The 27,560-nt window shown below is 55.6% G+C and overlaps 11 protein-coding genes across 11 annotated transcripts; 5 read left to right on the forward strand and 6 right to left on the reverse strand.

Moving 5' to 3' along the window:
- The first annotated feature begins 1,399 nt into the window (after positions 1–1,399).
- On the forward strand, positions 1,400–2,937 carry F5144DRAFT_615447 (kinase-like domain-containing protein). Its single transcript, XM_066791802.1, has 5 exons — positions 1,400–1,764; positions 1,856–2,124; positions 2,176–2,244; positions 2,276–2,400; positions 2,485–2,937. Exons 1-5 carry the CDS (start codon positions 1,583–1,585, stop codon positions 2,830–2,832), a joined length of 993 nt encoding a protein of 330 aa, XP_066640456.1. The 5' UTR covers positions 1,400–1,582; the 3' UTR covers positions 2,833–2,937.
- On the reverse strand, positions 2,938–4,402 carry F5144DRAFT_584147 (glycosyl hydrolase). The gene has a single exon (XM_066789602.1). The coding sequence runs from the start codon at positions 4,052–4,054 to the stop codon at positions 3,092–3,094; it is 963 nt and encodes a 320-aa protein (XP_066640457.1). The 5' UTR covers positions 4,055–4,402; the 3' UTR covers positions 2,938–3,091.
- Positions 4,403–4,859: 457 nt separating this feature from the next.
- F5144DRAFT_584149 (BTB/POZ protein) lies at positions 4,860–6,088 on the reverse strand. Its single transcript, XM_066789603.1, has one exon. The coding sequence runs from the start codon at positions 5,839–5,841 to the stop codon at positions 5,065–5,067; it is 777 nt and encodes a 258-aa protein (XP_066640458.1). The 5' UTR covers positions 5,842–6,088; the 3' UTR covers positions 4,860–5,064.
- Positions 6,089–6,699: 611 nt separating this feature from the next.
- F5144DRAFT_615450 (uncharacterized protein) lies at positions 6,700–8,748 on the forward strand (the record flags this gene model as incomplete). The annotated part of the gene is made up of 3 exons (XM_066791803.1): positions 6,700–7,809; positions 8,011–8,567; positions 8,691–8,748. The coding sequence occupies exons 1-3, from the start codon at positions 6,838–6,840 to the stop codon at positions 8,746–8,748; spliced, it is 1,587 nt and encodes a 528-aa protein (XP_066640459.1). The 5' UTR covers positions 6,700–6,837.
- A 372-nt stretch (positions 8,749–9,120) lies between these two features.
- Positions 9,121–9,808, reverse strand: F5144DRAFT_370679 (uncharacterized protein). The gene is made up of 2 exons (XM_066784492.1): positions 9,631–9,808; positions 9,121–9,539 (listed from the first exon to the last, which is right to left on the reverse strand). Exons 1-2 carry the CDS (start codon positions 9,719–9,721, stop codon positions 9,205–9,207), a joined length of 426 nt encoding a protein of 141 aa, XP_066640460.1. The 5' UTR covers positions 9,722–9,808; the 3' UTR covers positions 9,121–9,204.
- A 1,264-nt stretch (positions 9,809–11,072) lies between these two features.
- F5144DRAFT_551232 (uncharacterized protein) lies at positions 11,073–12,170 on the reverse strand (the record flags this gene model as incomplete). Its single annotated transcript, XM_066787680.1, has 4 exons — positions 11,073–11,298; positions 11,477–11,620; positions 11,778–12,038; positions 12,115–12,170. 4 exons carry the CDS (start codon positions 12,168–12,170, stop codon positions 11,073–11,075), a joined length of 687 nt encoding a protein of 228 aa, XP_066640461.1.
- Positions 12,171–13,228: 1,058 nt separating this feature from the next.
- Positions 13,229–14,989, forward strand: F5144DRAFT_584156 (uncharacterized protein). The gene is made up of 5 exons (XM_066789604.1): positions 13,229–13,481; positions 13,536–13,764; positions 13,818–13,877; positions 13,936–14,247; positions 14,301–14,989. Exons 1-5 carry the CDS (start codon positions 13,279–13,281, stop codon positions 14,538–14,540), a joined length of 1,044 nt encoding a protein of 347 aa, XP_066640462.1. The 5' UTR covers positions 13,229–13,278; the 3' UTR covers positions 14,541–14,989.
- On the forward strand, positions 14,721–17,027 carry F5144DRAFT_633030 (uncharacterized protein; the record flags this gene model as incomplete). The annotated part of the gene is made up of 4 exons (XM_066792522.1): positions 14,721–15,246; positions 15,303–15,608; positions 15,933–16,936; positions 17,007–17,027. The coding sequence occupies 4 exons, from the start codon at positions 14,721–14,723 to the stop codon at positions 17,025–17,027; spliced, it is 1,857 nt and encodes a 618-aa protein (XP_066640463.1).
- A 3,186-nt stretch (positions 17,028–20,213) lies between these two features.
- On the reverse strand, positions 20,214–20,993 carry F5144DRAFT_606213 (glycoside hydrolase; the record flags this gene model as incomplete). The annotated part of the gene is made up of 2 exons (XM_066791478.1): positions 20,214–20,811; positions 20,890–20,993. The coding sequence occupies 2 exons, from the start codon at positions 20,991–20,993 to the stop codon at positions 20,214–20,216; spliced, it is 702 nt and encodes a 233-aa protein (XP_066640464.1).
- Positions 20,994–22,280: 1,287 nt separating this feature from the next.
- Positions 22,281–24,308, reverse strand: F5144DRAFT_540215 (chaperonin Cpn60/TCP-1 family). The gene is made up of 4 exons (XM_066787141.1): positions 24,199–24,308; positions 23,976–24,130; positions 22,540–23,914; positions 22,281–22,477 (listed from the first exon to the last, which is right to left on the reverse strand). Exons 1-4 carry the CDS (start codon positions 24,199–24,201, stop codon positions 22,421–22,423), a joined length of 1,590 nt encoding a protein of 529 aa, XP_066640465.1. The 5' UTR covers positions 24,202–24,308; the 3' UTR covers positions 22,281–22,420.
- Positions 24,309–27,556, forward strand: F5144DRAFT_584167 (eukaryotic translation initiation factor 3 subunit B). The gene is made up of 3 exons (XM_066789605.1): positions 24,309–25,060; positions 25,130–26,669; positions 26,730–27,556. Exons 1-3 carry the CDS (start codon positions 24,789–24,791, stop codon positions 27,168–27,170), a joined length of 2,253 nt encoding a protein of 750 aa, XP_066640466.1. The 5' UTR covers positions 24,309–24,788; the 3' UTR covers positions 27,171–27,556.
- The last annotated feature ends 4 nt before the right edge of the window (positions 27,557–27,560 follow it).

A 27,560-nucleotide genomic window follows, 5' to 3' on the forward strand; every position in this document is an offset into this window, starting at 1 on the left:
GCCGCCGAAAAACTCGTCGCGACGCTCCGGGAACACCTCCCGCAGGCGCTGGTCGATCCATGCGAGGGTTTTGAGGCCCAGCATACTCTTCTCGTCGATCACGAGGTAGTAAATGGCCCTAAACCGCCGCTGCAACGCGTTCAGGACTGTCGGGGTCTCGGAGAGCGGGCGGTAATTGCCGTCGACGGGGAGCCGCAGCAGGGAATGCAAAGTCTGTCCCCCGATCTGGTTGCTCGCCACGCCCGTCGGAGCTGCTCTAACGATGGGGGAGGGTCGGCCATAGGAAGCCGCCTTGGCCTGAAGGTGAGAAGATATCACCTTCACCATATACGACTTGCCAGTCCCACCTCCTCCATGAGCTTGACGTCAAACCAGCGCTCCTTGCAGCGCAGGCATCGTTGCATCTCCTCTGAGGCAAGCGCTTCGTCGAACTCCCTCTTGATCGCAATGTCTTCGGCCAACAGCGGCGTCTCCTGGTCGTCGCCTGTGAACCGCGGACCGGGTTCGTTAAATTCGCGCGGAAGGTTTCCTTCGGAGAGGTTGTGCGTGCGTGGGCGGCCGGTGGGATTGCGTGCTAGTCGAGGACGTCCGCGAGGGCGTCCGCGAGACTGAGCCGCGGGTTCGTTGAATTCGCGCGGAGGGTTGTCTTCGGAGAAGTTTTGCGTGCGTGGGCGGCCGACGGGATTGCGTGCTAGCCGAGGGCGTCCGCGAGGGCGCCCGCGAGACCGAGCCGAAGACGCAGACGGAGAACGGCGTTTGGGAGGGCGTCCACGGCGTGGCGGTGTGTGTCGCAAGTCATCCGCGTCACCACCCAAATCGTCTCCCTCAGCGGCTTGCACGGGTAGCAAATCGCCTCGGCTGGTCGTAAGCGCCTCGTCCTCAGCATTGAGCTGCTGTTCTCGTCCAATCAAGCTGCTTAACGTCGGGGTTTGCGAAGGCTGCACGCCATGGCGTCGTTCCACGCGGTGGCGTCGCTGGATTGTCAATCGTTGATCCCGAGCGGCTGCCGTTTCCGGGGTATCTGTAGAAACGCGGCCCCTTTCGTGATACATTGCAGCAAGGACGCCGTGCGTAAGGTTCCGTCGAGGCCCAGGTGCAAGCGCCGGTGCGAAAGCAAGGGGAAAATCATCTCCGCGGCCGATTGCGCGAGAAATCTCAGTGCTCGCTCGCGACGCTTCAACCTGCGATAGGTTAGCTGAGGAAAGCAAGATCGCGGCAGATGTGCAAACGGCGGGAGTCGCGATGGTCGCGATGGTCGAGCGGATTGCGAGGGCATGGATGGATGGATTGAATAAACAGGAGCTTCCAGCTGGAGCATGCTTACGAACCAATCGAAACTCGCGATAACGGGCATTTCCTTATCAATTTTGCATAGTAATTTCCTTATCAATTTCGTATAGTAATTTCCAAAAGTTTGAGCGCAATATTGTCCTCCGGACAGGATAATATCCCTTCTCCCTCCTTCCTCTGGAGCAATCGTCGTCTTCAGTCACGTTGTTTTTCTTGCCCCCCAAGACAAGTTACATGTAGACAAACTCGAATCACGTCCGCCATTGGCAGGAATCAGTTCAGTTTTTTCAGGATGTCTTCGACAGCAACTCCTCCTTCAACAGCAACTCCTTCTTCAGCAGCGACTACAGGCACTCCACAACCTCTCGCTGAGGGAACCCGGATCACATCCCCCTGTGGGAAGTCTTACGTCATCGACGAGGTTCTCTACCAGCGGCCGAGGGGAAAGCGGCTATATTGTTTGTATCGAGCGAGGTACGTTCCGCAGGAGCGGCTTGTTGCCCAGTTCCTACCCCTCTCTTTGATTGTAATATGAGTGGTCCTGATCCTCGCTGTGGTGCTTCAGTTCCGAGGGCAAGCAGTATGTACTCAAGGACATCCTACCGGGTGACTTTGACTACATCCTAGACCTACAGAAGCTCGTCGAGGGTTCGGCGCACGTTCGAACGCTGGTCGACAGTATCCCCGACCGTCACATGTTTGTATACTCCTTTCTCGACGCGAACCTACAGTTGGTCGAGCCCGCAGAAAATTGCCCCTGTGTCAGAAAGGACATCCTAAGGGATGCTCTCGCTGGCTTGGCCGACCTCCACGACAAGGGCATCTACCACACCGGTTAGTCGCCTACATGTTGCTATATCGACTTTGACCGCTAACACTCGGTAGATATCAAACCAGCCAACATCATGATGGACTCGTTCCAGCAGAGCGATGGCACCATACGGTTCAAAGAACGTGCAGATCACGGACTTGGAGGAGGCTGTAGTGCTGCCCCCGGGCTCCCCGGGCCTTACAAAGCGACTCTCCGGTAACCAGTTTTGGAGGAGCCCCGAAGCGTGGGCAAGAGGAGTGCATAATACACCATCCGATATCTTCTCGTTCGGCATTACGGTATGTTTCCGAGTCTACTTCCTTTCGTCCTTAACGTACCTAGTATTATTTGCTGAGACACTGCCGGACTCCGCCTCGACGTAGGCTATCTATGTCTGGCTCAACAGGATGGCTTTCTTCTCAGATGAGGCAAATGCAGCTGATGACGCGTCGGAGATGATACTCCAGCGCCACCTTTCGCATTTCACCAACGGCGTCGAAGATTTCGGTGGGTTCATCGAGTACCACGGAGGAGAACAAGATCCGTTTGTCCAGCGTTGCATCCAACTTCTAGTGGAATTCGATGGCAAGAAAAAAAAGAGGAGGCCCTTCAGGCGGTGGCATCCGGTGGACCCAGAGTTTAAGGAACTTGTTAGCCGGATGACATGCCTCAACCCCTTGCGGCGGATCACAGCCAGGGAGGCACTGCAGCACCCGTGGTTCCGAGCTTGACAGGCTGTGGTGGTACGGGGAATGCCATCTGGTAGTGTATACAAGGTATTAGGTAGAAACTAGAAAACACCATAACCACCAACTCGGACCAAGAATCGAAGAAATACACACATGTAGGTACGTATGCGAACTGGCATGGGGAAGTAAACAAACAGCCCTGAAAGCCCCCAAGGTCCAATTCTCCCGTGTACTACGGCACGAGTAGAGCAGCCCCTTTCCTAGAGCCAACTTGCCCAGCAGACATTTCTCCTTGACCCCCTCAGTAAACAACCGGCCAACCATTCTCATAGCGAACCAGATTAATCCCAATCTGCGCCGTCCCCGCATCATTATAATAATGATACACCAACACATCCCCATCCGCATCCTCAAAAATCGCATTATGCCCCGGCCCATGCACCGACCCATGGCTCGACATCACCTGCGTCCCCCCGCCCTGCATCATCTGTCTCCCCTCGCGATCCACATACGGCCCCGTCACCGCCGCCGACCGTCCCACCATAATCCGATACGTGCTCGCCGCCCCCTGACAACACCGATCAAACGACACCCACAAATAATACCAATCCCCCCGCCGCACCACAACCGGCGCCTCCACCGCCCCCTCCGCATCCGGCCTTGCCGCAATCCCCAACGGCTCCCCCGCATCCGCCCTCTTCCCCGTACTCGGATCCAACCTCACCATCTTAATCCCCGACCAAAACGACCCCAGCGCCAACCACCACCGCCCCTCCGCATCCACCACCAAATTCGGATCGATCGCATTCCACCCACTACTCGCCGTCGACTCGATCACCAGCCCCCTATCCGTCCACGACCCGGCCGCCCCCGTCGGCGACGTCGCCAAAAAGATAGCCGAGCGGCTCGAGCCGAAGGAGGAGGCGGAATAGTACAGGTAGTACTGGTTGTTGTGGAAGGAGAGGTCAGGCGCCCAGAGGTTGCGGTCGCCGTTGGTGTAGGGCGTGGTCCAGGGCGCGCCCGAGGGGAAGGCGGCGCCGGCGTTGGTCCATTGCGTGCGGTCGGTGGAGGTTTTCAGTTGGATGTTGTCGCCGGTGTAGGCGGCCAGGTAGGTGCCCGAGGGGGTTTTGAGGATGGTCGGGTCGTGGATGAAGGTGTCGCCGGTGACGCGGCCCGGGTTGATGTTTTGGCGGGGGTGGAGGAGGCTGGCGGTGGCGGTGGTGAGGGCGAGGATGCCGGTGAGGGCGAGTTGTCGGAGGGTCATGGTGGGGTTTAATTGAGGGTGGGTGTTTGTTGGTTGTTGATGGGTGAGGGTGGAGGAAGGGGGGTGCGGTGGGTGGCCGCCTTGTAGCCTTGTAGAGATCAGAGCCACCTGCGATGCTGATGTGGTCGTGATGTGACGTGACGTCCAGTCGTCTTATGTAGCTCTTAGACCATCCACTGGTCGGTCCATATTGACCCCTTGCGCAATCTTACCTAGCTAGCGTAGCCTCAGCCCACGCATCTTGAATCTCTTGCCCGAGTTTCAGTTTCTCCGTCTGGGCATTAGCGTCGGCCCTAATTGTGGATGAAGACGGGCCTGCTATATACGAAGTACACTACTACACTAGGCCGCGTGGCAGCTGCTCCACTTCTAGTTTCATCCAGGGGCATTGTTCTTAAGCGCGCCTCGGGATAATCGGCAAATGGTCAGGGGGGTCTAAAGCGGAGACTACGGAGCGGCTTGGCCCGTACAGTACTACTTGGGTACCTTAGGTAGGTAGTAACGTAAGTTTAGGCATAGGGAGCATAATGGATGCTCAACTCAGTGCTTTGTTTTTTTCCATTCCCGGTTCATAAAACCGCACTTGAACTGCTTCAGAGCAGGGAAGGTGTCTAATGTTGAGCCAGCGCAGGTTGCCTCTCTACATGTACCTCGTCCAGGGATACCAAGCAGGTAGGTGTCGGACCTGGTGAGTCTGGTACAAGCTGTACCTTGAACTCTCATGTCCATCACAACCCTCCGTACCGCCCCATGCCGAATCGAAAACCCAGACATTTTACTCTTCAAGGGAGTCATCTCAACTTGAGCAGGGCAACCTAATTAAGTTGAATACTAGAACCTAACCGTACATTGCGAGCTCGGGGTCTCCAATCGGCTCGATCATATTCATCCATATACACCTCGCTCCATTCTCTAACCCGACAGCCTACCGCTCCCGTCTAGCCTTCCGCGCGAGTCTATTTCCGATCCAGGGAGACGAACGAGTTCAGCAAAGAAAGCCGCTCTCAAGATCAAAACAGGGCGAAGGGAGTAGACTGGTTACTGTAGGCGGGTTTGTCCTGGGCCGCGAATGCCTCCTTTGTACAGCCAAGCTCCTCCTCTTCCCGCGCTACGCAGACATCCTGATTAAAAACAACCTCCCTCCTAACCACGAGCATGCGCATGCACGGCTCTTCAACAAAACGGGCTTCTTCATCATCTATGATACGGCAGCTATAACGATAACAAAGATCAGGGTTCCCTCTGTGGCTATTAAACCCCTTAGGGCAGAGGTGGACTTTGTGGACCGTCCATTGTGGGTGGTACTGCAGCGTCATGTCGGCAGAGCCCGTCGTTTCCATCCATCCATGGTTGTTTTCGTCGTATTCCTTTGCCGTAATTGAGACCTGCACCGCCTTCAGGTAACGCTTCTCGTGGAGCCAGGCTTCGAGACGGGGGATCCGAAAGTAGCGCGCTTCTTCGAGGAGCGAGAGGTAGCGGTGGTGGTCGTGGCCTTTTGACGCGTCATAAAAGAGCGGGAAGACACCGCGACGGAGGTAGGCCAAGATGTGCTCGAACAGGGCGGGGTCGGCGTCAATGAAATAGGAGCCGTCTGCGAGCGCGTTGTCCCAGCGCCCAGAGAGCAGGGCCGCAAAGAAGTCGCTTTCTTCGGTGAGGGTGGAGCGGGTGGTGGTGAAACGGCGTTCGCCAACTTGGAGATGGATTGGTGCGTTGGTTGCAGTGAGCTTGGGGGCTGGGGGGTAGGAGGTGGGGGTAGCTTGGCTGAGGTTTGAAATAGTACCGTCCATGATTGATGTTGATGAGTGGATGGGATTATTTTGAACGATCAATGCGGCTGAGGGTAGCGGAATCGAACCAGAATGCGTGTCAAATTCTCACTTTTTGTGTTCAATTGTATGAAACACAAGAGGCTGCATGCTGTCTCGGAAGAACTGAAGGCCGTCTGCCGGGAAGGGGTCCTTTTTGGCCACATGCTCAAACAAAGTAAGAACGATTGTAAATATGAGGCGGAGTTTAACTCGGTTTGAAACCCAGGGGACAAAATGACCGTTTGGAGGTCTGGTGGTAAAGAGGTTATTATTTCCTTACAGGTAAATACATGACAGCCGTGCAACCATCGCTCGCAAACTTGGACCCTCAGCGAAAGGATGAAGTGCAGAGGTAGGTACCTAGGTACCTACCTAACTATCAACCTGCCAGATCTCGAATGATATTAGATAGGTACCCAGCACCGCCCAATCTCATACATGCATATAGAAACGTAATTGTCGGCTGTAGGACTTGTCTCGGTCTAAGATGGAACCCCGCCGAACTTGCCTGGTATTGTAAACTTCAGGCTTAGGTACACGTAGATGAACCTGTCACATTACTGATGATAAATCACAACTGAAGTTACAGGCGGAACAGAAACAGAACTTGAAAAACTGTTCACGGAGTGCCATGGGCTAAGGCCAGATTCAGATATGGCTCGGAGTTTGGTAATCCAGGTAATTTGTCGTTCATCTTGTTCACCACCCCCCTGAACAATCTGAACAATCGGCAAAAACATGTAGTTGATTTGCAGTCTTGTTCTGGTATGCAACGTGTCCCCAACATTGATCATATATGTGATTTACACAAGCAAACGAGAGAAGGGCTTATAAGTTCGTCCATGAAGTTGTATTTCTTTGGTGTATTCCAACCCTCTAATTCAAGCAACCCTTCTTCCCCCTTAAAGGACTACTCTCGAGTCAACATTCCATCTGTGACCTCAGCTAGCGAACTGAGATTTCGACGACCCAGCCATGCGGACCCGGCTCACCTCAAGGCCGGCCGTGCGGTTCACATCCGCCGCGAACCCCGCCGCGGTTCGGCAACGTCTTTCGTGCACCGATTACGATGACGACGCCTGCCGGGCTGCTCTGCGCGGGGAAGCGGTGCCTTGGAACCTTGGGAACAACGTGGCTCGCTGTGCCCTCGTGAGTGGCATCCGGCATCACGTCGAACTTGCCCGGTCAGCCGAGGTGGGCGAACTAGAAAAGTTCCCCGGCCAGGAGATATTCGGCCGCGCACGCAACGCCCGGCGGATCATGAGCAACAGAATCCCCCCCGCGGAGGCCATGGAACACGAGGACCTCTACCCCTACTGCATCTGGTACCCCGATCTAGCCACCGAGGCTACCTACGAACACCTCGCCATGAGCTACCCCGACCTGCGCTACCAGATCGGCCGTGCCTGTGCCGTCGCCGGCTACGACCAACTCTACCACAAACTCAACCTCCTCCCCGACGTCTCCATCGCCGAAGAAGCACGCGAAAACCACAACAACCCCGGCGCCCAACGCATCTACCAACACATCATGGCCGCGCCAGTCCGCTACCGCGTCATGGACGACACCACCCTCACCATCCACCTGCACACCGCCCCACCCTCCCCGGCCTTCCTCAACGGCGACACCGCCGTCGTCTCCACCCTACCCACCCTCCGCCGCGCCTACACCCCCACCTTCCACCCGGACCCCCACTACCCCAACCTCACCGAAGACTGGCACATCACCGAAGTGTCCCCCCCCGCCACCGAACCCCCCATCCTCACCCCCGCCGCCGCCGCCCTCTTCTACACACCCTTACCCCCCGACCTCCCCACCCTCTCCAAAACCCTCCTCACCCTGCACGCCGCCGCCACCGGCAACGTCGACCGCTACGCGCGCCTGCGCACGCGGGAGGTGCTGCCGCTCGCTGCGAGGGAGCAGACAAGGGGGGTGCGGTTTGAGGTGGTTTGTTTGACAAGGGGGGTGTATACCAGTAGTGCGATGGCGGCGTTTGTGGCGGGGAGTTCGGGGTTTTTGGAGGGGTTGGGGTTGGGGGAGAGGGAGCGGGTTATGCTGTGGCGGGGGATTCATGCGAGGAGGGTGATGGATGGGGTGGTGGGGGGGTTGGTGGTGGCGCCTGCTGATGGCACTGCTGATGGTGAGGAGGGGGGTGGGGAGGATGAGGATGGGGTAGGCGGTTACGGGGAGGGTGGTTATGGGGACGCTGGTTATGCGGGGGGTGGTTATGCGGAGGGTGGCTATGCGGAGGGTGGCTATGCGGCGGGTGTTAACAAGGAGAGGGATGGTGAGGAGAGTGATGACGAGAAGGGTGGTGATGAGAAGGGTGGCAGTGGTAGTGACGACCCCATCCCCGTCCCCGACGCCGAACTGCCCTACTGGATCTGGCGCCCGACGCACCCGCCGGCGGATGTGCTGCAGCAGCTGGCCCAGGCAAGGCCGGTGATGCGTTCGCAGTGCGTGCGCGCGTGCATTGCGGCCGGTTATCGGAAGGTGTATGACGCGATTATGAATATGGAGCCCGCTGTGCTTCCCGATAAGCTGATGATGGCGGAGGCAAAAGCCGCAGGGGATGGGGGGCGGTACTATCGGAAAGATCTGGCAGAGCGAGCAGAGGATCTGGGGTTGAATGTGGCGCGCTTGCCGCTTTGCAAGGGGTATGAGCATTGGATGGAGGCGCCGTCGCCGTGGGAGAGGGAGCGGCGGTTAGTTTGCCCACCACCGCGGTTTCTGAGGGATACCGAGTATGAATTGCGGAATACGGGGGAGTCAGAGTGGGACTATGGTTTTTTTGATGGCTTTGACGTTACGTTGGAAAGTATCAACAGCTTTTTAAGCAGAGAGGAGGCTTACCGGAGGGAGAAGCTGGGGTTGGGGAGGGGTTAGGCCTATGATTACATGTACGACCTCAGGATCATTGCAGTATTGCCTTAAGTAGGTAGGTAATATCATCTAAAAGACCGATACTCGGCTGCCCTCATACGCTATCAAGGGGGTTTGGGTAATCTTCGTTCTTGGCTCTTTAAAACTGGCCGTAGACTGGAGAATACCTTATCGATCACAAGTCCTCGGACCTCTCACTTTCGACTCTTGGAAGACCTTGAGGGTTGAGATACTACCACAATCAAGAAAACTCCGGATTCTGGAAAATCATAACCCGTGTACACATATTTGAAGCAGATATCCCGCGCGTGATTTCAATCCTAAACTCATTTCTCCTCTCCGGCCCACACTGTTTAAATCACGCACCGCCAAGCAGGCGCCTAGGACTTGACATGTATGCAATACATAAGGTACCTGTAGAGGTACCTAGGTACTCTACGGGATCTTCCCCCACCCTTTCTATTCCATCGGAATCGTCCTACGCACTACCCTCCGCACCACGTCCGCCAAGCCCGCAAGATCCGTCTCCCTACAACCCTCCAAATCCCCCTCCATCAATATCAGTGGCTGCACCTCGACGTCGGGCTCGCCCAGGACCTTGCCCAGGACCACATCGACATCCTCGGGGCTGATCAGGGGGAAGAAGATGATAATGCGCGGTGCCCGCTTGTCTTTCAGCTCGCGGTCCTGGTTACTGCCCAGGGGGCACTTCGGCGGCGTGTCGTCGAATTTGCCCGCGCAGATCTTTGGCAATTCGCTCGCGGCGTCCGCGGCATTTAGCGCGGTGTAGACCACTGTGGATTGTGTATGGGTTGTCAGTTGTTGGTTCCAGAGGTGGGGGGAGTAGAGAGTGGGGAGTGGGATGTGGGAACCGGGGGCGCGGACCGTCGAAGTCGGGGAGGAGACAGTATCGGAGCGCGGCGCAGATGTGTCGCCTCGTGTCGATGATGGCGATTGGATATTCGGTGTGCGACATTTTGGATGCAAATCTGTGATGGAGAGGGAGAGGCGGATAGAGAGATATGCTGGTATGGTTTCAGAAATTCAGATGGGCCTTGGATCGTGGATCTTGGGGACAACGGACAGGATACATACCAGAGTAATCCTATGTCTCTTTATACTTTTCGCCATGGCACCATGCCAGCGGCCAGTCATGGATGAATGGACGGACGTGCCCACGTCATGTCACACTCCACTCCGTTCCCCCCCCTCGATCGCCAATTTTGACGATCTGGTTTCACCTTTGGTAGCTGGCTAGCTGGCGAGTTAGTTATGATTAGGCTTAGCGGCGTTTGTGAAGGGAGCTGAGCTCGGCTAGCACTGGTCCATGTATGTACATGCTCGGGAATTTTAGACGCGGCTACGGCGGGTTGACGTGTATACAGTATGATGGTCTCAACTCATCGGAGAGCCGCTGACTAGGTCGCCCTGCATGATCCACACACTCTCCGCATCACACCACTGCCCAATAAGGTGTGTGTGCACTCCATACACTTGCTTCTTTTCCAATGGCCCAACAATGCAGGTTGAGCCAGATTCAGGCTCATTCAGTCTCCAACAGAGGACCACGCCTGCGATCGTTACCAAATCGGAGTCATCCGGCGACGAGAAAGACAAGCGGCACGCAGCTGTTTGGTAGCCTAAGAAGGATATCTTGTTTCATTGTGACGTAACAAGTACTAGATCTAGAAAGGTGCATGAGATGGGCAGATACCGGTTGACTTGGTACCGTCAATAGCTTGCCGCCCATATCAAGTACCTCCCTTTAGGCCCTATTTTTATCCGTCCCCCTCGTTGATCCCCTCCGTGCTAGGTTTCCTGCAAAGAAACCACCAGCGAGGAGGGGTCTTGGGCGTTTTCCAGGCTAACTGGGTTCTTAGCAACCCACTCCCGCACCAGAGTGACCAGACTGGAGTGACCAGACGCAGTCTGCGAGATGCGCAGCCTGAGCACCACCTGGTCCGTGGCATCCGAGCGGAGACCTATTGAACCAACTCACAATGGGTTTTGAAGAGATCAATACATGATATCATCATTGTATCCATGAGCCCATGGCGGCATTAGCAACACCACGGCCTATCTCCTCCCGCCGAATGCCTCGAGTCAGAAGAGCCCAAACATCTGCCTCAGCCAGAACTCCAGCCCACTGACGGCACAAGGTGGCCCATGCAGGCATGCCCCAGTGTAGTCTAAACATACCAAAAAAAAAAGAGACCACAAGCCAACCACCCCCCTCAACCCCCCGCCCGCCGCCAGGCTTCATCCACCCAACAACGAACCAGCCCACACCAAAACCAGTCTCCGGCACTGACATCCCCATCCCGGTCTCACAGTCTGCGTCGACGAGGGCGATCCCCCTCCATCTCCCGGGCGGGGGGTTTCTTGTCCTTGTCCTTGCCCTTGCCCTTGTCCTTGGGCTTGTCCTTACCCTCGGGGTCCTCCTCCTTCTTGTCGTGATCGCCTTCCTCTTCCGACGAATCTTCATCAATCTCGTAGTCCATCTCCTCTCCCATCAGGTGAGGGTAGGCGTAGAACTCCAGAGCTAACCAGTCCCTAGGTAAGTGGCGCGGGGGTGCGCGTGTTAGCCAACATAGGCAGGTTGCGGGGGGTGAAACTTCAAGCAGGGTAGTGGGTTGAGTTGTGGGGAAGAACTTGAATTTGCGGAGTATGGTATGGGTGTAGAACTGTTTCGTTGAGAGCACAGGGGTAGGGTCAATAGGGAGGCACGTACCAGCGATCCCCGGCGGCGGCGAGCAGGCCGTCAACGGCGAGCGCGAGGGTCGTCACCTGGTTGCTGTCGCTGTCCTGCAGCGCTTGGGGGGTCCGGCGCTTGTACTTGCTACGAGCATCGGCCATTTGGAAGATGAGCTCGGTCCTAAATTTTGGGGGGAAGGTGTTAGCGATGGGTATGGAAAGGGCCTAGCCAACGGTAATCGGATTCGCAGGGGAGCGGGATACCCCGTAGCAGAAAAAAGGAGGCAGGCCAACTTGGGAAACTATGAGTACGGGCCCATAGCCGGAGGAGCACTCACCACACTTCCGGCCCGATGGCCTTGGACAGCTCAGAGAAGTTGGCAGACTGCTCGAGGTACTCAATGATACCCTCGTCGGGGCGGATGCCGGACTCGCCGTTTATCTTTTCAGCCACGAGGTTTACCGCACCGACCATCAGTCTCTGGGCATCCCGCCTCCGCAGTCCAACCCGGCCGCCGCTTGTCACGATAAGGGCGCGCTGGACGACTGTGTCCCGGCTACTTGAGCGCAGGATGCGCGGCGAACCCTGCCAACGCCGCCTGCCATGTGTAATGTTAGCCACTTTATTATGTTGTAAGCAGGTCAAGTTTGTGATAGGATTCGAGCTTAACCTACCAAAGAAAACCAGCCCGCGGGAAAAAGTCGAAGAGCAACATGCGAGGGGCCGGCATTTTTATCGGAGAGAGAGAGGGGGGGGGGGGGGGGGGGGAGAGAAAAAAAAACAAAAAAGAGGTTAAATAATATCGCCTTTTGTTGTTTGTTTAGAAAAAGAAGGGCGAAGGCAAAGACGGCTGGCTGACCTGGAGGTTGCGGGCATGGATGGTCTAGGTTGAGCGGAGGAGTTTTATGAGGGCCCAAACGCCGGGTAACCAGAATATTTCCAGTCTAAGCAAAATAATAACCTGTTCATATGATAAACATACTTGCTATTGTTCTCCCACCATGATGCAGATCGCTGACTTGTGGAGCCAGCTGCCACGAACGTATTCACCAGCCCAAATAATAACTTATCCCAACGACCCAAGTTACATAAGTTGTTGGAACAATTCCCCATATCGAAAACAAGAGAAAACTCAAAAGTAAGATTCGAGTGCGAAAATTCAACTGTGTTTGTGTGTTACCTATGTAACCTAAGGCAGGCACCTTCCTTACCTGCCTCCCCTGGACACGAGATGGAAGGGGCAGCTGCCACCCATCCACCGCCCGACAGTGGGTTCATTTTTTTGTATGCTTAAACCGAACCCTGATCAATCTTCGCCAGGTATTTGTAGAAACCACCGCCGAGGGTCATTGGCGCCCAGCACTAAAGCTCCTTATTATGTTATTCACATCTCTAAATGATGAAGAGGCTGGCGCGAACGTTGGCCCACTCGGCATTTAGTCGAACCTCTTGGACTCGACGGTAGGCCGCAGAACCGAGATCTGACCAACGACAGGGAATTGAACATAGGAATTACGAAAAAAGCAGGAGAGAATTTTACAATGTTTTAGAATTGATCTACAGCAAGAGAGTTGAATTCAGGAAGGAGCTTATTTCCTATCGTTGTCAATACATACAACTCTATAAGGAAGTCACAGGGCGGGAACCTGCTTCTTATCAGGCACCTCAGGCTGTGTCAGACTGTCAGCCGAGGCCATTTGCTATGGATTTGGCCAATTAGGACGGTAGAATTTACGGGGCGATGGATGTAGCAACCGTACCTGCTTGTGGGGGCAACCGTACTTGCCATGCTACTTTAGGTAGGTACGGTAGGCACTCGCGACCGATTAATTCGTCTGATGGAAGTGATGTTCAGTCAATATGAAGCCTCGGGTTATGATATAACAACTACAACAATCGGCATGGCTTCATCGGAATTCTCGCGCTTGGTGGATCGAACGAAGTGGGCACTATCCCGGCCCCGCGCACCGAGTCCCGGTCCGATGGAAGAGCACCCGCAAGGTCTAGAGGTTGTCTCCGAGGGGCACGATCCGATCATCGAGTATGTGACCTATTTTGATCCATGTTCCTGCTTCTTCGTGGCTTACAGTGGCAGCATCGTCGCACTACATGGGCTCAACGGCCACCGGGCGAAAACATGGACGGCGGGAAACGGCGTCCACTGGCTCCGAGACCTCCTCCCCGAAGACCTCCCACGCGCGCGCATTCTCTGCTGGGGCTACGACGCAAACACCAATACCGCTGACCGAGCAAGCTGGCAGTATCTCTACGATCATGCGAGAACCCTGGTGTCCGACCTGTGCAGAAAGCGGAAATTGACGAGCGTGGGTGTACACCAGCTGCCATCCTGCCCTATTAAGAACCTAAGACTTTCTAGTCCATCGACCGACCGATCATCTTTGTCGCCCACAATCTGGGAGGGCTCGTTTTGAAAAGTGTAGGTCAATCCGCTCGATTTGACGCAAGAAACATTTGTTGACAGGTGGCAACATTAGGCGCTTATTCACTCCGACGCCGCTCGGCAGGGTGCCTTAGCCGATCACCGATCAATCAAACTATCAACTTATGGCATTTTCTTTATGGGAACTCCCCATCAAGGCGTCAACGGCGAGCAGCTAGGGCGAGTTCTCGGCAATGTCACGTCTGTCTTCGTAGCCGCCAACGACCGACTACTGAAACATCTCGAGCGAGACTCGGAGTGGTTGCAGCAACAGCAGGGGCAATATGCACCGATCATGAACGACTTTGTGACAAAGTATGCCTTCGAAGAGTATGCAACCCCGACCGTTCTGGGGCCGAGAATTATGGTTCGTGATTCCGTCCGCTGCTACGTACGGGAGATGGCACTAAGCAGTATTAGGTCGTTCCGAGGGCGTCAGCGGTTGTCGTAGGACACGCAAACGCTGAGCCGATAGTTATCCACGCTGATCATATCTCCATGGTTCGTTATTCTTCGAAAAGTGACGTCGGATACGTGACGGTGTCGGAGCACCTGCGGATCATGGCCACAGATGCCACGGGCACTGTGCAACAGCGTGAGGAAAGGGAAACAAGGGTAAATAATAGTAGGGAAGCCCAGTCATGTATGTCGTCAATCTGAATTGGCGCCGTTTACGAAACAGTACGAGGCAAAATTAACAGGTTTTCCCTATCACTAAATCTGCCGGGAACCACTGGAACAAGTCACTTTGTTACCAGAGAAGAGTAGCTTGTATGGATACACCAAAAGCTCGGCAGATAGTCAGGGTGCTGCACTGTTGTTGTGCACGGCCTGGGGGGCATGGGCAAGACGCAGCTCGCCATCGCATACATGAAGCGGCACAGGAATGACCATCCTGCATCGATCTGGCTGAACAAAACATCGCTGAACCAGAGCTTTCGGGGTGCAGCTGTGAGGATCCTGCACGAGCACCCTGACCTGAGCTACATGCAGGCCGCGGTGTCGGACAAAGATGGTGATGCATCGCTGGCTGTTAGGAGGTGGCTAGACGAACCAACGAATGGACGGTGGCTGTTGATCTACGACAATCATGACCACCCCAAGATGGGAGGCGACACCGTGGAAGCACCAGTTGGAGACAGTATCAGTGGCAGCTCAGGCCGGCACGGCGAGGCGGATCAACCAGAACCAGAAGGCTACGATATTCGCCCGTACCTCCCGGATACAGATCATGGAGCGGTCATCTTGACGACGCGATCATCAACGGCTCAAATCGGTGAACTTCTGCGGTTGGAAAAATTGCGCAAGACAGAAGACAGCCTTCGCATTCTAGAGACGACGTCGGGTCGCACTGGAATCCAAGACGGTACGTGGCTACTCCTCAACCTACGCACAGCCCCTGACAAGTTCTCCCGGTGAAAGACGCTGCCGCCGTGGCCCTTGCCCGCAAACTTGACGGCCTGCCGCTTACCGTATCGACAGCTGGTACATACGTCACGCAGGTCTCGACATCGTGGGGACAATATTTTCAAGATTACGAGAGTGCGTGGGGCCAGTCGCAGAAGCTGAGTCCCCAACTCCTCACGTCTGAGAATCGTGCGATGTACTCGACCTGGAACATCTCCTTTGCGAGTATCCGCCGCCAGGGCGAACCCGCAGCGATGCTGCTGCGATTGTGGGCATTTTTCGGCAACGAAGACTTGTGGTACGAGTTGCTACGACGAGGAGGTACAGAGGATGGGCCGGAGTGGCTCCAAGATCTTACAGCGACCCGGCTCGCATTTGACAAAAACATGCGGGTGCTCTGCAGTCACGGACTCGTGGAAGCACATTCGATAACGGCGTAAAACGGGTCGGAGTCGGGCGGCTATAGCGTACACGCTTGTGTGCACTCATGGATGATACACGTCCTGAATCGTCCGAACGAGCGGGTATTGGCAGCGCTGGCAATGGAGTGTACAAGTCTGCATGTGCCATCACAGGAGATTCCGGAGCACTGGTTGATTCAACGCAGGCTGTTGCACCATGCTGAGCGATGCCGACAATTGCTAGGCGAAACTCAGAACGATGGGGAAAGCGCCGAGGTACCAGGAGCCTTAGGCCGCCTCTATGCGAACCAAGGGCGATACAAGGAGGCGGAAGCGATGTTCGACCGCGCCCTGGAAGGCAAGGAAAAGGCGTGGGGTCCAGATCACACGTCGACACTCTCTGCAATCTACAATCTCGGCCTCCTATATCGGAACCAAGGTCGATATAAGGAAGCAGAAGCGATGTACAAACGGGCACTAAAGGGTGAGGAGATGGCGTGGGGACCAGAACACATGTCAACGCTCAGCACAGTCGACAATCTCGGAAGCATTTATAAAGACCAAGGTCGATACAATGAAGCAGAGGCAATGCTTGAACGGGCACTCGAAAGCAAGGAGAAGGTGTGCGGACCCGAGCACATATCAACGCTCACCACAGTGAACAATCTCGCCATCCTCTATGTAGGGCAAGGGCGATATCGGGAAGCAGAGGCGCTGTACCAGCGGGCGCTTGAAGGCTACGGGAAGGTGCAGGGACCGGAGCATATCTCGATGGCTAAAATATTTAACAATCTCGGAAACCTTTATGCGAAGCAAGGGCGATATGAGGAGGCAGAGGCATTGTTGAAGCAGGCACTGGAACGCAACGAAGAGGTGTGGGGACCCGAGCACGAATCAACCCTCTCCACAGTCAGCAATCTCTGCCACGTCTATATCTACCAACAGCGATATACAGAGGCGGAAGCACTGTACGACCGGGCGCTAGAAGGCTACGAAGAGGTGTTGGGACTAGACCACCCATCGACACTCATAACCTTCGGTAGGCTTGCCGACCTCTATGGAAAGCAAAAGCGATACGAAGATGCAGAGGTAATATATAAGCGTGTACTGGAAGGCCAGGAGAAGCTGTACGGGGTGGGGCATATATCAACGCTCGCTGCCGTTCACAACCTTGGAAACCTCTATTTAAAGCAAGGGCGACCCGAGGCGGAGGCGATGATCAAACGGGCGCTAGAAGGCATGGAGAAGGTGTGGGGACCAGAGCATATAGCGACGCTCCAGGCAGTCAGCAATCTCGGCTGCATATATAAGAACCAAGGGCGATTTAAGGAGGCCGTAGTGATGTTTGAGCGGGTGGTGGAAGGCTATCAGAAGTCTCAGGGTGAAGAGGTTGTCACCTTTGTCCCTTTCTTAGATGCTGTCACCAATCTGGGGGGCGTTAACGCCGCGTTAGGACAAGTGGCCAGAGCGGGGGAGTTGTATAGGATAGCTCTTCCGGGTGTTCGAAAGGTTTTTGGTGATGGCAGCGACCGGCATGAAAAGCTGGAACATCTTCTGGCTAGCCTCTCTAGCTCAACTTATTTTCATAGAGTTGATGGTTTCTTTTTTGGCCTTATGCGACTAAACCGAGGCTGGCTGTTCAGTGGGTGTATTATTTACTTGACTGTTTCCACAGCTAGGTACCTAGCTTATCACACCGTGTGAGACTTCGTTACACTCCTTTCCTATAACGTACTCCACCCCCAAGTCGCGCACACCCCCAAGTCGCGCACTTTTGACCGTGAACCGATAGGAAACATCAATTACACCACCACAACAACCGCAATACACTGAAACTATTTTAAATCATGTACATCAGATGTTTCTCCGTCTCCCTGACACGTGCGCGCATTGTGCCCGGGCTTTCCGCACTTACCACAACGCCGTGGAGCCGTCCCTGTTCGAGCACGCCGACCACCATTTTCCCGCGTTTCACGCTCTACCTGTTCCTGCACCTCTCTCTGGGCTAATATATCATGTGCATCTCCTACAGTAAGTGATCCTCCAAGACGCACATGTGTCTTTTTGGCCCTTCGGCGCTTGCTCAGTGCCTCATTTGCCTTCTGTAAGGTGCCTATCTCAGCCGTCATTAGGGCCACCGAGTGCGCCAATGCCTGCGTCCCTTTCGCAAACTGGTCGACAGCAGTGAGAATTGATGTTGGCGAGCTTCCCTGGTGACGGGCAATCCGATCTTTGATGTACTCGCATTGTGAGACAGTCTCTGTTGGGTTCCGTGGCGTCTGGGAGAACCAAGGATCGGCAGCGGCGGAGGGGGGACCAGTTGGTGTTGGCATCCGTAACTTGACATCCAGCTTGGATATCACTGACTCGGGGTCAGAAGGTACTAGACCTGCACCTCTGAACCCCCCTTTGTTGTTGCTCTCGGTCATGGCGGCAAAGTGGGCGGCTTTGAAGGCGAGGAAGAACTCGACCTTGGTGATGTGGTTGATATGCGCTCTGACGAAGTGCTCGATTTGCCGACCGTACGCCGTTTTTAGGGCACTGTAACACCCAACATCGAGTGGCTGGGTTATATGGGATGAGTGAGCCGGCAGGCTGATGGTGACAATGTTGTTCTGCTTGCAAAAGGCTTCGAATTCGGCCGACAGGTGACTCTCATGCCCATCAAGCACAATCATCCGATACACCCCCTTCGTACGAGACTTTGTGTGCTTATCGAAATGTTTGATCCATTCTAGGCCGGTCTCATTGTCGGTCCACCCATTGGAAGTTGGCTTGATAGCCCAGTCGAGTGGGAGCTCGCCCTCGGTATACCAGTTGGCGAGGTGGTAAGTGCCTTGAACAATGAGAAACGGTGGGAGGCACCACCCTTCGCCGTTGATGCACTCAATCGCCGTCGCCCATTCCCGATTGCCAGGCTAAACTGCCTTGCCTCTTCCACGTCGATCGGCGCGCGTCACTACCATAGCTGCGCAGATGACGCCCATCATGAAGCCGGTCTCGTCGAAGTTGTAGAAGTCACAATCGTGGATGCCGTACTTCGCCCTCATGTTGTGTACAAGCTTAAACCACGCGCCAATAAGTTCTGGGTCTTCGCAGAGGGCTCTCTGAAAGTCGTATACACGATTGAAACGCGTCTTGAGTTCTGGTTGTCGCTTGACGAATTTCTCGGCCCAGTGCTTGCCGACCCGTCCCCCGTCGCGTTGCGCGAGCAGCAAATTAGCCATATCTTCAACACCAGCACGTCGGGGTGCAAATCCTCGCGTATCTAGGTCCAATATATACCGAACAACCGCCTCCTCTTCAATTGCTGTCAATCGGTGAGCTGCAGGTCGTGATTCGGGCTTCGGCGTCTTCCCGTTCATCCTGTCGCGCAAGGTCGCTTCGGGTACATTGTAGTTTTGGGCAGCGCGTCGCCGACTGAAAGTCTTATCTCGTTGTATTGCCTGAATAGCAAGATTGATTCTACTCTCTTTGGATTGCGATGCCATTTTTTGCTATTAAGTTATTCCAAGTTGGGGTTGGGAGGTCGTAGCACGGTCAAAAGTGCGCGACTTGGGGGTGTGCGCGACTTGGGGGTGGAGTACGTTATCGGAAAGAGGAAGACGTTGCAAATGAGATGCCAGGATTGTACTACAAACTGCCCGGCCAACCGTCGAAACACCCACCTTCAGGTCCAGCGACCTTTCAGATATAAGGATGGTACACGAACTAGACAAACTTCTGGCCCAGAACCTAACTAATACCGCCCTTTGTTCCGGCGTAGTCGTAATCTCTTATACAATGTTGCTCTCATAGGCGCAGAATTTGTGCGCGACTGGAAAGACTGGTGATTCCGTAGTCTGACCTCCAAATAGAAACTGCCCCTGAGTCTGACTATAATCAAACATTGCAAGACGGAAATGGGAGAACTAACGACAAGCACAGTCGCATTGTCCCGGATGCACCCAGTTTCCGCATTTGGTAAAACCCTCAGTCTTCTTAGGAGTTTCAAAACAGATCGTTAATACAACTACAAGTGTAATCCGCCTAGCCAGGCTTGGATTCAAAACTTGGGAGCCTGCTTCATCTTGACGCCGGGGGCGGTGGGGTCGGTGATCCGGCTCGTCACGAAACGTGTAATAGTAGTACTATATATAAATTGAATATAATACTAGCTGCTTCTTAACCTAGTTGTCTTGTCTTACCTTGGAATTTGTCCTTGGAATCGTACACCCTCCTCCTCCTTGAAGTAGCCATATACATCAAACAGGGCCCCTCTCCCAGCACACTATCCCTGGTTGCCGGTGTCCTCTCCGAGAGATCAAAAAATAGTAAGAAATAGATGCTTTGATACAACGACTGGGCGCCAGCCCATTCGACGATGCAGCGGAACGTAGGTGCCCTACCTACCCCTGTCCTCTCAAGAGCTCCAACTACTCCCCAGATCCTCTCCACACCGCTGGCCCAGGGATCGCCCATTCCGTTCTACTCCATGTCGGTTCCTCGTAGATATTAAGATGCAGGTCAGGCTCTGGACCTCAAATCAGCAAAGGTGTTCGCCACCCACCCCAGCGTGGACAAGCAGTTCCTTACCATCATCCTCCCAAACCCCAGGGATAGACGCAAGATACTCCTCCCCTGGAACCTCATCCCCAGACCCGACCACATACAAATGCGCACACTCGGGGTAAAACTCCGGCTTGAACGGCACATGCAGCGCAACCAGCTCATGCCTCATCAGATACGCCCCGCCCCTGAGCGTCTCAGGCACGGTCACGGCCCACGTGTTGTTGTTCGCGATCAGCTTCCCCTGCGCCCACAAACCCTCGCGCATGCCGCCCGACAGCAGGCCCGCCTCGTCAATCTTGAACCAGTGCCGGCCCGTGCCGTTGAAGGACGAGCACGCGCCCGCGTCGGGCCCGCAGTAGGCCATCCACACGACGACCGCTCCGATGTCGTGCGGCCAGCCCGGGTAGTAGGCTTGGATCTCGGCGCCGGCGTCGATCGTCGCGTATTCTTCGGCGTAGTCGCCGGGGTTGTTGCATACGAGGGCGGGTGAGGTGGTGTCGACGATGGGGCTGAAGTCGATCCAGTGCCGCTGGATGGAGTGCTGGCCCTCGGCGGGGTAGTAGGGGAAGAAGCTGGGGGAGAGTGGTTAGTTGGGGTTCTTGCCGACGTGGCCGGTGACGCTGGTCTGGGTTCTGGTGTGTATCATGTACCCGGGACGCCAATCCCCTGCGATTGAGTAGTTCCAAATGCCGCCATGGCCGGCGACGGCGGAGGAGAGCAAGGCGATAACTGTGGAACGTATAAGGGGAGCCATTTTCAGGGGGCTAACCAAGATCTTCTGTAGCACACAGCTGGTATGTCTGAGCTAATTGTGGAGAGAATCGCAAAGGGTTGAAAGCCCTACTTCAGAACCAGCTTTAAATACCTATAGTAGCCTCCCTACCTCCCGGCAAGCCCCGTGTTATAAATAAACAAGCGTGTACCGAACCACCGACAACTGTCGGTCCCCATCGTTCACTGCAACCCAGGCCGGCACGACTCGTCTAATGTAGCCCGGTTTGGGGAATAGACAATATAGGTATCCCACCCTAGTAACATGCAGGGTCTACCATACATAGCATTCGACTTCATCAAAACTCTGTGTACCCGCCCAAGCGTAGGTACCTAGTTATTGCATCATAACCAAACCTCATGAACGAATGCTGGAAAGGAACTGTTAGTCTGTAAAACATTTTTGGATTTCACAAGCGGAACGAGAGTGACGAGGACATAACACGCTCACCAAGACCAGGCGTGCCATGGCCAGGCTATTTAGGATAAAGTATCACAACCCAACTTCCCACCTCGGTACGTTCCGGTTGCAACGGCCGAGCTCCGTATTGGGCTTCGGCGAACGTCTCGGTCCGCTAGTTCCGGAGCTGTGGCGCTCCTTGTTTATCTGCCTCGCCTGTAAGACGGCCTGTCACTCCCCCGCTTCCCCCTGGGCACTGACTGTCCAGTGCTGGCATGACATCCTGAACAGGTTCCCCTAAACGAATGCTTGAAACTTGAGAAAGTCAATCTTGGGGATGCTACACCTCTGTCTTCGATAAGCGAAAGAGACCTGGTATTTCACTTTATTAAAATCGAGGAGCATGTTGTGCCACGAGTTCCGAGAGCGAACATATCACACGTGCACACACAAAGTGGCGTCTTCAGAGTTTCCCCTGGCCACACTGCCCACCCTACCTGCTTGTCCAACCAGCACCAAACCAGCAATCCAAGAGCCACCACGGCACGGACATCAAGCAGGCCACCGCCGACAGGTGGCTACTTCACGGAAGAGAGTGAAGAAGACGCTGACGTCACACAGAGATAGGTAGTTAGGGCACGGAACCTAAAGATGATCGGTAGGATATGAGTCATATGACTCGACTTTGGCTTAGCCAGGCAGACGTGTTAGAGGAGGCCGTTTGTTGTAAAGTTCCGTATTTTGTGTAACGGCCTGAGAAACCAGACAACAGCAACTGAGTGGGTGGTTGCATGGGGGAGCGGAACACGCCTTATTCGTTCCGTGGATGGGCGATGGCCTTTGAGATCGGGTGGGAGGGGGGGGTAAGAAATACCGCGCACAAATATCCCAAAGCCCCAAACACCCCAAAACAGTCACGGTAATATTCCACGCAATGGCTTCAGCATTGTATTCGGCCCGTCTATGGTACTCTACAGTGCAACACCCTCGCCGCGGCATAAACTCCCCGCTCACCTCTCCCGCCGCCTAGGCGCCGCCCTTATTATGTCATCCACACGCAAGAGGAGCTGCAGCCAAGTTAGTACAAACGCCCTCCAACAACTAGGCCTCCGGGAAAAGGATAACTTACCTCTGCAGCCTCGCTAGCCGAGTTGACCACGGCACGCTTGAGCTTGTAGCTCTCGATAACGCCGAGCTCGCGCATGTCGGCGATGCCGCCGCCAGGGCTCATCAGGTCGAGGCCGTAGGTGCTCAGGCCGTCGTAGATGGCCTTGCGGAGGCGGGCGACGAGGTCACCCGAGTCGAGACCCGCGTTATCGGCGAGGATGGTGGGGAGCTGGCGCAGGGCGTTGGCAAAGGCGGAAACGGCCGTCTGCTTCTTGCCCTCGACGCGCGTGGCCGCGCCCTCGACGGCCTTGGCCATGAGCATCTCGGCACAGCCGCCGCCGAGCGTGGTGCGCGGCTCCACGACTGTCTGCGACAACACGGCCAGCGCGTCGTGCAAGCTGCGCTCGGCCTCGTCGAGCAGCTGGTCGGTCGCGCCGCGGAGCACAATGGTGCACGCCTGGCCGGCGGCCACGCCCGAGAACTTGATCAGCGTGTCCTCGCCAATCATGACCTCCTCGATAAGGTCGCACTGGCCAAGCTTGACCTGCTCCGGGTGGTCGAAGGTGGAGGCAATCTCGCCGCCCGTGACGAGGGCGAGGCGCTCGATGCCGTCGAAGTCGGCGTGCTCGATCGACATGATGCCGGCGTCGGTGAAGAGCTGCTCGGGCCAGTTGTAGATCAGCTGCCGGTTGATGAAGCAGTTGATGCCGTGCGCCTTGATCTTCTCCACCTTGGCCTTCATCTTCTCACGCTCGGCCCGCTCGAGCTCCGCCAGCTTGTTGGTCGAGCTGACCTTGAGCTGAGCACCAAAGATCTTCACCTTGTCTGTGTCCATGGATGTGTTGGCGACGAGGATCTTGGCCTTCTCAAGCCGCTTCGGTTGGTTAACGCCGATCTTTTTGTCCAGGATAAAGCCCTCGTCCAGGTATGACTCGCTGAGCTTGCCACCAGCCTTCTTGATGATCTGGATGTTGCTGAGGTCCGACGAGCCCTTCAACCGCAGGACGGCATCGACGGCTAGCCGGGAAAAGTGGTCACGGTCCTGGGCGAGCACCTTCGAGCTGAGGGTGGTCCGGGCGATCGCTTGGAGGTCCTTCTTGAAAGCATCCGGGTTCTTGCTATAGTCCACCGCCGACGCTTCCAGTGCCGTCAATGCTGCTTTGCTGGCTATCCGATAACCTTCGATAATGGTCTGGGGGTGAATCTTCCTGGCAACTAGCTGCTCGGCCTCACGCAGGAGTTCTGCTGCCAGAACCGTCACAGATGTGGTCCCATCGCCAACTTCATCGTCCTGAACCTTGGAGATGTTGACGAGCACCTTCGCTGCGGCGTTGTCGAGAGCGATAGCCTTGAGGATCGTCGCACCATCGTTGGTGACCATAATCTCGCCGGTTGACCTGCCACCCCTTGTCAGCCCCACAACCATCATCAAACACCGGTCCGACTTGAATAACGTACGCCGACTGCAAGATCTTGTCCATGCCCTTCGGCCCGAGTGTGCTCTTCACCAGGTCACCAACGGCGATAGCGCCGACGAAGGCCGCGAGGCGGGCATTCTCTCCCTTTTCCTGTGTCGTGCCCTCCTCGAAGATCTGGGTGGGGCTGAACGAAGACTGCCGTTTTTGTTAGCAATGGCCCAAAAGATTAAAAATCATAAATGTAAGGGTATGATAAAACGCACCATGACGAAGACAATATCGGGGTATCTGGAAAAACCGAAAGTCTTTGGGATGAGGTCCGCTAAAGTAACGGTCCGAGATGGCGGAGAGGAGGGGCAGCTCGGGACCAGGCAGGCGCTGCTGCAGGGCAACCGAAGCTGCTGGACTTTTTGCCCAAGCAATGGCAAAATTTCGAAGAGCTTCTCACCGCCTTTCTACAGTTGGCCGCCACCTGAAACGAAAATGTCAGGCTCGCACTTTACACAGAATAAGACAAAGCAGTTTAATTCTCAGATAGTGTAGAAACTCTCAAGCAAATCCGTACCCTGTTGTCACATTTGATTCTTTTCGAAGGCTGCGCTACATTCCAAAGCATTCCCCAATAATCGTGGTAAAAACACAACCCGCATTTGCTAAATAAACAGTCTGTGTGGGGCAATTTCTCAACTCCCAAAGTATCTGGCTGAACCCCACCAAGTTCTGCGCGCACAAAATCTCGTCAATTATCCCGACGACGAAGATCCCCAGTCCCCGCGGCAGCACAACCACATCGGCAACCCATCCGTTTTCGAAACAGACCCACGATACGGACTAGCCCGATTGATTGCCCAGCATGGCGCCGTCGTTCGATCACCTGCGCGATGAGGACCTCGATGAGGAGGATTTCGACATGGACGAAGTCGACATCTCGGATCTCCGCGAAAAATACGAAGTCCAGCTAGAGCAGGGCTATGACACATTCGTCGTTGTCGACGGCTTGCCCGAGGTCAACGCGGATCAAAAACCGAAGCTCGTCAAGTTTTTACTAAAGAAGCTCAACTCGGTCGGGAGGGTTAGTGAGGACTCGGTCTACATGCCCATGGGCGATAATGGCTTGTCGCTGAGGTATGCCGCTTCTTGGTGGAAACGCAGGGCTCTGCGACCATAAAATGCCCGTTGCGCTAACCCCCATAGGTTTGCCTTTGTTGAATACTCGTCGCCCGCCGAGGCCGCAGCGGCCGTGCGCCAGCTCGACTTCACCCCGCTCGACAAGAAGCACACCCTGCGCGTCAACAAGATGACTGATGTTGACCGGTACGGGCGGGAGGGCCGCATTGAGGAGGAGTACACGGCGCCCAAGATCGAAGAGTTTCAGGAAAAGGAGCACCTCCGGTCTTTCATGGCGGACCCGAGCGAGCGTGGCAGAGATCAGTTCGTCATGTTCAGGGGGGAGACGGTGGGTGTGTTCTGGAACAACGAGAAGGACCAACCAGAGAATATCGTCGACCGGCAACAATGGACCGAGACCTTCGTCCAGTGGTCCCCTCAAGGGACATACCTCACATCCGTCCACGCCCAGGGCGTACTGCTCTGGGGCGGCGCGTCGTGGGCGAGGCTCAGGCGGTTCCCGCATCCCTTCGTCAACCTGGTCGCCTTCTCGCCCAACGAAAAGTATATGGTCACCTGGTCAAACCGCCCCATCTCGATCCCCGACAGTGGGCACCCCGCCCTGTCGCTCGACGACGACGGCAAGAACTATGTCATCTGGGACCTCGAGACATCTAAGCCCCTCCGGTCGTTTGCCCAGCAAGATACACCAGCAACCGGCGATGACCCGGCCAAGAAGCCGGCCAAGTTCCCCTGGCCCGCGTTCAAGTGGTCCGCAGACGACAAGTACGTAGCAAGGTTGAACCAGGGCACCTCCATCTCCGTGTACGAGCTCCCCAAGATGAACCTCATGGACAAGACGGCGATCAAGATCGAGGGCGTCATGGACTTTGAGTGGGCGCCGGCCACCCCGCGCCGGGACGGCGTCAAGACATACGAGCAGCTCTTCTGCTTCTGGACACCCGAAATCGGCAGCAACCCCGCAAGGGTCGGCCTGATGAGCATCCCCTCCAAGCAAATCGTCCGGTCACTCAACCTCTTCAGCGTTTCAGATGTCAAGCTCCACTGGCAATCCGATTCCGCCTACATCTGCGTCAAGGTTGACCGGCACTCCAAGTCCAAGAAGTCGCAGGCGACAACGCTCGAGATCTTCCGTGTGAAGGAGAAGGGTGTGCCCGTCGAGGTGGTTGACACCATTAAGGACACAGTCATTAACTTTGCCTGGGAGCCCAAGGGTGACCGCTTCGTCATCATCACCACCCCCGAACCGGTTGGTGCTGTTGCCGTTGCGCCCAAGACGTCTGTGGCCTTTTTCTGCCCCGAGAAGGCCAAGGGCAACGCGATCGGAAACTTCAAGCACCTGCGGACGCTTGACAAGAAGAACAGCAACGCCATCTACTGGTCACCAAAGGGCCGCTTCGTCGTCGTCGCCGCCATCGCCAACACCCAGAGCTCCGACCTCGACTTCTTCGATGTCGACTTTGAGGGCGAGAAGCCGGAAGGCGAGAAGGACCTCACGGCGAACCTGCAGCTTATGAACACATCGGAGCACTACGGCATGACCGACATCGAGTGGGATCCCTCGGGCCGCTACGTCGCCACCTGGGCGTCGTCGTGGAAGCACGCGGTAAGCACCCTAACTCCCTAACAAAACAATGACGACCACCCCACTGACCCATACCCACAGATGGAAAACGGCTACCACCTCTACGACTTCCGCGGCGAGCTGCTGCGCGAGGAGGCGATCGAGAAGTTCAAGCAGTGGTCGTGGCGCCCGCGACCGGCCACGCTGCTGACCAAGGAGGAGCAGAAGCAGATCCGCAAGAACCTGCGCGAGTACTCGCGCGTCTTCGAGCAGGAGGACGCCGACCGCATTAGCAGTGCCGACGTCGCCGTCGTCGAGGCCCGCCGCCGCCTGCTCCTCGAGTGGGTCACCTGGCGCGAGTCCATGGAGGAGGAGCTCGTCGAGGACCGCGCCGCCCTCGGCCTGCCCGAGGACCCTGTCGCCGAGCTCCTGCGCCAGAAGACGGCCGCGATCACCCCCGCTGCCGGCGAGGAGCAGGAGGAACAGGTCGTCGAGGAGATCATGGAGGAGGTCCTCGAGGAATCGGAGGAGATTGTCAATTAGACTGCTGTTGTTGCTGTGTACGGTTGAGGTTGAGGCGGGGCTTTAGGCTAAGGTTAAAAAGCCTTAGGTTCAGGCTGGAGCGCGTGAAATTCCATCCGTTTGTCCTCCTGGGCACATCTCTTCCTTCCTCTATCTGCGCTGCGCCAGGTGCTTTGTCTGGGGTTCTTGGTGAGAATGCACGGGGCTGGCGTTGCCTCTTTTGGGGGGGACAGGTTCTGTGGGGTACGGACGGGGTTATGACATGGAGGGGCGAGGGCATTAAAAGCTGGGATTTCGTTATCTGCGGATGGTTGCGAGGTTGTGATTGTGGGAGGAGCGGTTGCATGTTATGGAAGTATGTAGACCTTCTGGGGTAGCATGTTGTTAATCGATGTCTGTTTGTCTGATCCG

The sequence above is a fragment of the Chaetomium tenue genome (genome assembly GCF_020726465.1).
Source record: "Chaetomium tenue strain MPI-SDFR-AT-0079 chromosome Unknown F5144scaffold_6, whole genome shotgun sequence".
Taxonomy (NCBI): domain Eukaryota; kingdom Fungi; phylum Ascomycota; class Sordariomycetes; order Sordariales; family Chaetomiaceae; genus Chaetomium; species Chaetomium tenue.

Excerpts from the sequence above, each read along its gene's own strand:
- F5144DRAFT_615447 (XM_066791802.1), top strand. The coding sequence starts at position 1,583 with ATGTCTTCGACAGCAACTCCTCCTTCAACAGCAACTCCTTCTTCAGCA. Across the intron at positions 2,125-2,175 it reads CAAGGGCATCTACCACACCG|ATATCAAACCAGCCAACATC; the intron begins GTTAGTCGCCTA and ends AACACTCGGTAG. Across the intron at positions 2,245-2,275 it reads CACCATACGGTTCAAAGAAC|TGCTGCCCCCGGGCTCCCCG; the intron begins GTGCAGATCACG and ends AGGAGGCTGTAG.
- F5144DRAFT_584147 (XM_066789602.1), bottom strand. The coding sequence starts at position 4,054 with ATGACCCTCCGACAACTCGCCCTCACCGGCATCCTCGCCCTCACCACC.
- F5144DRAFT_584149 (XM_066789603.1), bottom strand. The coding sequence starts at position 5,841 with ATGGACGGTACTATTTCAAACCTCAGCCAAGCTACCCCCACCTCCTAC.
- F5144DRAFT_370679 (XM_066784492.1), bottom strand. The coding sequence starts at position 9,721 with ATGTCGCACACCGAATATCCAATCGCCATCATCGACACGAGGCGACAC. Across the intron at positions 9,540-9,630 it reads TCTCCTCCCCGACTTCGACG|TGGTCTACACCGCGCTAAAT; the intron begins GTCCGCGCCCCC and ends CACAATCCACAG.
- F5144DRAFT_584156 (XM_066789604.1), top strand. The coding sequence starts at position 13,279 with ATGGAAGTGATGTTCAGTCAATATGAAGCCTCGGGTTATGATATAACA. Across the intron at positions 13,765-13,817 it reads GAAAGCGGAAATTGACGAGC|TCCATCGACCGACCGATCAT; the intron begins GTGGGTGTACAC and ends AAGACTTTCTAG. Across the intron at positions 14,248-14,300 it reads TTCTGGGGCCGAGAATTATG|GTCGTTCCGAGGGCGTCAGC; the intron begins GTTCGTGATTCC and ends AAGCAGTATTAG.
- F5144DRAFT_540215 (XM_066787141.1), bottom strand. Across the intron at positions 23,915-23,975 it reads GACAAGATCTTGCAGTCGGC|GTCAACCGGCGAGATTATGG; the intron begins GTACGTTATTCA and ends AAGGGGTGGCAG. Across the intron at positions 22,478-22,539 it reads CGGCTAGCGAGGCTGCAGAG|CTCCTCTTGCGTGTGGATGA; the intron begins GTAAGTTATCCT and ends ACTTGGCTGCAG.
- F5144DRAFT_584167 (XM_066789605.1), top strand. The coding sequence starts at position 24,789 with ATGGCGCCGTCGTTCGATCACCTGCGCGATGAGGACCTCGATGAGGAG. Across the intron at positions 25,061-25,129 it reads GATAATGGCTTGTCGCTGAG|GTTTGCCTTTGTTGAATACT; the intron begins GTATGCCGCTTC and ends TAACCCCCATAG. Across the intron at positions 26,670-26,729 it reads CGTCGTCGTGGAAGCACGCG|ATGGAAAACGGCTACCACCT; the intron begins GTAAGCACCCTA and ends CCATACCCACAG.